The following is a 6,255-nucleotide window of genomic DNA, read 5'->3' as shown; positions in this document are numbered from 1 at the left end:
ATCTATTCTTATAAATATATAAAAAAATATAAAAATAAAAAAATACATCCACTAAATTGATATGAGTGCCCATTTCATCTCCCTCTTTTTTATCAAACACTCCAAAACACTCTCCTCCTCCTCCTCCTCCTTCTCCTCCAAAACAATAAGCAAGCATCATAAACCATGTCCCAAACCCTCCTCCTCCTTCCTCCATTTGAAGCTCAATCATCAACAGATGAAGAAGACTACATAGACATTGACATCACCTCCTCCTCCACCACTACCACCTTCATCTCCTTCTCCCTTTCCCCTCCCCATTCCAAAGACTTCCAGTTCCACTTCTCCTCCTCCTCCTCCTCCTCCTCCCCTAAAAACCCCCTTTTAAGTACTTCTCCTGCTGATGAACTCTTCTACAAAGGCAAACTCCTCCCTCTCCACCTCCCTCCTCGTTTGCATATGGTCCAAACTCTTTTAGAAACCAATAACTCCACTCCTTCTTTTCACTCTTGCAACAACATCTCACCTTCCACTTCTTTCCATGCTAGTGGAGAACTCAATCCTAAGGACTTCTCTTTTGATTCATGTTCAGTGAGTTTAGTCCAATCATCTCAGAAAAAATCTTGGTCTAAGAAGCTCAAACGTATGAAACATTCCTCATTGTCTTATCTCAAGTCTCTTTTCTCCAAATCCAAGTGTTCAGATGACTCCACTGCTGCTGCTGCTGCTGCTGCTGCTTCTTCTTCTCAAGATGTTTGCATTCATAGAAGATCTTTTTCTAGTGCTATTAAATGGCACAATCCCACTAAATTCTCTCCATCAACTTCTTCATTATCATCATCATCTATCTTCTTTTTTTCTTCTGCTTCTTCTTCTTCAGTTGCAACACCAATGTTGAAGAGAAGCAGTAGTGTTAACTCTGAAGTGGAGATTTCCATTCAAGGTGCCATTGCTTATTGTAAGAAGTCTCAGCAGTTTGTTTCTGCAAGGAAGGATTTCTACAGATGAACTTTTGTTCTGTAATCTCTTCTTTTGTTTGTTTATATAAAATTACTTCATTTTGTAGTAGTAATTGGCATTGATGATGGGGAATGTTTGGACAAAGTAATTGATAAGCATTCAATGTCATCAAAGTTCCTGTTGTCCTCTCTATAAAGCTTGTCCACTGATGTATGTGTGTATGCATGTGTGTGTGTGCAGGTGTAGTACATAAAGTTATACAGTAAAAATGCAGACCTGTGACACTGCAACCACAGCATCATGTCACAATTCAGGCAATCATTTTTCTCAAGAATTCAGATAACTTTTCAACAGTCCTGATCAGCAGAAATTTTCATTTGGATGTTACTTGTTTTAATGATTCATTTGTTACATTAATTTAATTCAATTAATTAAATATATATTCAACTGAAGAAGGGCTTTCAGTTTGTAATTCAATGCTCACCATTCGTTTTACAAAGTAAAAGAACTGCAATCAGTTTCAAGTGTTGGGATGAGAGAACTTCTTTCTTATACTAAACAACCACCATTTTCTCAAAATAGTGACACTACCTACCATTAATATACCCTTCCTAAAAATCTTATTTCAACTCTTGAGGTTTCTTAATTAGAAGAGGAAATGTCCTTCCTACCTTACTTTGATGTCGATGAGAGCCTTCGAGGGCTCGCCGGAAAAGCCGAAGGCTTCGGCCGTCATGCAATCGGTGGATTGCATGGAGAAATTTATTATGTCACATCCCTTGCCGGTGAGTCAACTTATGACAATATAAACTAAACATATTATATGAACTTGATTCAATGATAGTGATGAGAAATTCATATTTATATATTCAATGTGAAACTATTAGTTGCTCTAACATATCTATCTAAATACTTAACATTGTTCGTTCATAATTTTATATACAAATATAATATTTAAAACTTTTTAAAATTTAAGTAAATAATATGAGAGAGCTATCTCTATATTCATAATAATATTTATTTATTTACTTATTTATAGATGATGGTTGTGGAACACTACGTGAAGGATGCCGAAGAAAAGAAAGCACTCTGGATTGTGTTTGAGATTTCAGGGATGATAGAGTTGTTAACAAGTGTGCGAGTGAGTTCATATAAGACAATCGATGGAAGAGGGCAAAAGGTGAAGTTGAGAGGAAAAGGTTTGCAATTAAAAGAGTGTGAGCATGTGATTGTGTGTAATCTCAATTTTGAAGGTGGACGAGGACATGATGTTGATGCAATTCAAATCAAGCCCAATTCCAAGCACATTTGGATCGATCGATGTAGTTTTCAATATTATTCTGATGGTTTAATTGATATTACTTGCCAAAGTACCGATATTACTATTTCCAGGTTTCATTAAGATATATTTCAGTCGTTACAATAAAAAATTCAGTTAATCTGATCTCAAAATTGTATATGACTGTTTAAACTCTTAAAAAAATAATCAATTCTTAATAAAATTATATTTTTACCAGCATTATACTTCCTCCTCAATCCTTACATGCCTCATGCCCTTTTTATTATTGTTGATAATTATTTTCACCTAAATATTAGTTTATTCTAGTTTATTTATTTATTTATTTTACTTGCAATTGTTATTGTCCATGATTTTCACTATATATATATATATATATAAACAGATGTCACTTTGCAAGGCATGATAAAACAATATTAATTGGAGCAAATAGTAAACATATCATGGATAGATGTATAAGAGTAACAATACACCATTGTTTCTTTGATGGAACCAATCAACGTCATCCACGTGTCAGATTTGCCAAAGTTCATCTCTACAACAACTTCACAACCAATTGGGCCATTTATGCTGTTTGTGCCAGTGTTGAATCTCAGGTCCATTTCTTTTTATTTTTTTATTTTTTTATTTTTTATTTTTAAAAAAATTATTATTATTATTATTATTATTATTATTATATTATTTATAAATTTATAAGATTTGTTTTTACTTGTCTTTTCTTTGTTATTTATGTAGATTGTTTCTCAATGTAACATATATGAAGCTGGAAACAAGAAATCAGTGTTCAAATATCTTACTGAAAAGGTAACTATTTTGTTTAACATTTTATTTTATCTTTATCTTTATTCATATGAAAATTTATTATACGTTCACCCGTATCTATACCCTCATCGTATACGTCATCGGGTTTCGATCTTTATCTATAAAAAGATGATGTCATTATTCATTAATTATTATACCTTTAATAATATATTGAATGGTACATCAATCACAAAAACATAAGATTAACAACTTATAATTTTTTTCTGAAAATATAGATATTTTTTATTCCTTAGAGATGAATGAAGAGAAAGAATAGCTGCCTTTCAATGAAGGCAGTATATAATCAAATTCTAGTTTTGCAAAAGTATACAAACAAAATTAAAAAATAAAATGATTATGTGTTTGATGAATAAAACAAAAATCACAATAAAACCTATTTAATATTTACATGTTTTAAATAATAATACTATCATTAAACATTATTATTATGCTACCATCACAATGGCCGGACGGTCAAAACATTTAACTTCCGCGTGAGAAGTCGAATGCTTTTTTTTTTAATAATAATAATATTTTTTATTTTATTATTTTTTTTAAAGGCAGGAGATAAAGAAGAAGAAAGTAGTGGAGCTATAAGATCAGAAGGGGATTTGTTCTTGAATGGTTCACAAGCATGTCTAAACACTAATAAAGATCATTTGGAGGAGTGTGTTTTAAAAGTTGATGAGCATTACACTGCATGGACTGTTCAACCTGCAACATTAGCACTTAAACAAACCATAAAAATGTTTGCAGGGTGGCAGGATGTTCCAAGGCCTCAATTAGGGTTTTCTTAATCCATGTCTAATCCATATTAATTATCGCTTAATTATTGAAATTATTGGCTTTTATTTTTCCTTTTAGTATCACTGAACTCATTTTCCGCAAATAAGTCACTATAATAAGTTGTTAAAAATATCTGGTTTTTCTTGTTATGTACTTCATTTTTTGTATTGATAAAATAATATCATGATATATGATACATTTATACTTAATTTCAAGCTCTTCAATTATTTTTTTAAGTTTTATATTTTATATTTTTTTATTTTGATGTACTATTATTTATTTTTATTTTTACTGTTAATAAATATGATTTCTTATTTGACTTAACTAATTATTAACACAATTAAAAAAATTGATGTATAAAAAGTCATGAATTTATGGGTGAGTAACTTTAGAAAAATAAATATTAAACCAAGTTAAGCATAACATTTTAGGACAAACTTTTTAATTATGGTTAGATTAATAAACATCACAACAAGGCAATAATAAATCATTTCAAACATATATATGAATTAAAATAATTTATTAAAAAAATCTAAACAATTAATAAATCAAAAGCATATGTCATTCAATAGCATCAAAATTTAGACAAATTTGGTAATGTGAAAAGAATGTTAAAACATAGAGCAAGATTAACCCTTTCTTGAAGGTACCAACCTTTCACGTGATCTATTTCACCTGTCACGTGACAAATATGTTTATATGCCTTTTTTGAATATATAAATAATACATTTAATATGTTCATATCTCAATAGATATGTGGTAATAATATAATTATTTTTTATATTTTAATTGAACTTAAAAGGTTCACCATTATACTTTCAATTCTTACACATTGAATTTTCACACATAAATTTTGCTAATTTAATCTCATTAATTGTCTTGATTTTTAATAATTATTCAATATGAATACATGACAATAATACTAAGTATTTATACATAATTTAGAATTTAAAAATATATATATATATATATTATTTTATTCAATATTATTGATTTAGACTTTAAACCGATGAATTGTCAGCTGTTAATCTGTTTATCTCAATCAAACATCACAATTAATGATCAACATGACTAATTTTTTAGTGTAATGTAATATCAAAATAATAATATTCTCTTAAGTATAGAATATTTAAATATTTAAATAAAAATATATGAAATAAATTAAAACTTAGTCAAACTTTTAGAAAAATTGTAAATATGAAAAGGATGTAAACTAGTGCAGAAGGTTTATGTCCTTATTATAAATAGGTCTCAATCTCTTTAGAGCCACTCGTTTTTTAAGGACCAAATGATTCAAACCCAATGCATATAACGTGGTCTAATGGAAAATTAATGAATCATCCCTACAATTTTATTACTTGTAATGTCAAATTTATATATAGTCCACTTCACAATTCACACATTTCATTGTATTGAAACATCCATGCATTCTTGATGGTCTTGCATTTAAAACCTCACATGCACACACATTCCATTATGTTAATTGTCTTCATTTCTCAATCATTCTTTAATATTTATACATCTATTTAAAGTGGATGTATAATCTGCCATGAAAGCATTTTAAGAAATAATTATAAAATTTTAAAAAAATATTATTGTACTTAAATATTTGTTTGTATTAATTATGACATTACTAATAGAGAGGTTTAATTGCATTCATTAATTTTGTACTAATATTTCATTTAACTTTTCAAAAGACAATTATTATGATTGATATGTATTTTGTAGAAATATGTATGCTAACGGTTTACATTATTATGAGTTATTTTAAAATGTTGTTTTTAATTTTATTTTATTTAATATAATTTTGATAAAATTACTATCAATTTTATCTAGTTCAGTCCACATCAGTAATTAACTAATCAATCTTCTATAATTTAAAATTAATGCCAATCAAAATTTAATCAAGATAATAAATATAAAATAAGATAAATTCTAAAATTCATACAATAATAAGTAAAAATAAAATAAAATAATAACACTTAGATTTACATGAAAAACTACTATACAAAACAAAAGAGGTCAAAGAAAAATTATCAATATATTAAAAGTTAAATTAATGGCACTAGTTTAGGGCTAAAATTATTTTCATTATAATAAAACTTTTAAAATATATTTAAATAAACTCTAATTCGATTATAAATTGAATCCAAATTCAGCCTATTAAACTGGATCCTCCAGGATCCGCTATCACAAACACCAAATACATAATTTAAAAAATCACATAAAATCATCCATTCCTCGTATCAACCAAAATTCAAAACGCTTAACAAACATCTTTAAATAGAAATTAACTTCTAAACCATCATACTGTGCTAAATTTAAAAGCAAATCATAAAGATAGGTGGGTAGCTGTCTTTGAACTTATCCTTTGACTGGTAAAAGATAAGTTTGTAGATATACATCCAATCCAAGCCAAGTCAAGAGCACAC

The 6,255-nt window shown here is 28.4% G+C and overlaps 2 protein-coding genes across 2 annotated transcripts; both read left to right on the top strand.

The window, feature by feature from the left end:
* The first annotated feature begins 99 nt into the window (after positions 1 to 99).
* Positions 100 to 1,113, top strand: LOC120269325 (probable membrane-associated kinase regulator 4). The gene has a single exon (XM_039276661.1). The coding sequence runs from the start codon at positions 166 to 168 to the stop codon at positions 985 to 987; it is 822 nt and encodes a 273-aa protein (XP_039132595.1). The 5' UTR covers positions 100 to 165; the 3' UTR covers positions 988 to 1,113.
* A 484-nt stretch (positions 1,114 to 1,597) lies between these two features.
* LOC120269067 (putative pectate lyase 21) lies at positions 1,598 to 3,834 on the top strand. The gene is given in 6 exon segments (XM_039276354.1): positions 1,598 to 1,724; positions 1,979 to 2,022; positions 2,024 to 2,331; positions 2,622 to 2,832; positions 2,972 to 3,040; positions 3,598 to 3,834. Coding segments are annotated over 6 exon segments (996 nt in total).
* The last annotated feature ends 2,421 nt before the right edge of the window (positions 3,835 to 6,255 follow it).

The sequence above is a fragment of the Dioscorea cayenensis genome, chromosome 9, assembly GCF_009730915.1.
Source record: "Dioscorea cayenensis subsp. rotundata cultivar TDr96_F1 chromosome 9, TDr96_F1_v2_PseudoChromosome.rev07_lg8_w22 25.fasta, whole genome shotgun sequence".
Taxonomy (NCBI): Eukaryota; Viridiplantae; Streptophyta; class Magnoliopsida; order Dioscoreales; family Dioscoreaceae; genus Dioscorea; species Dioscorea cayenensis.
This window is presented reverse-complemented; position numbering and strand designations above follow the sequence as displayed.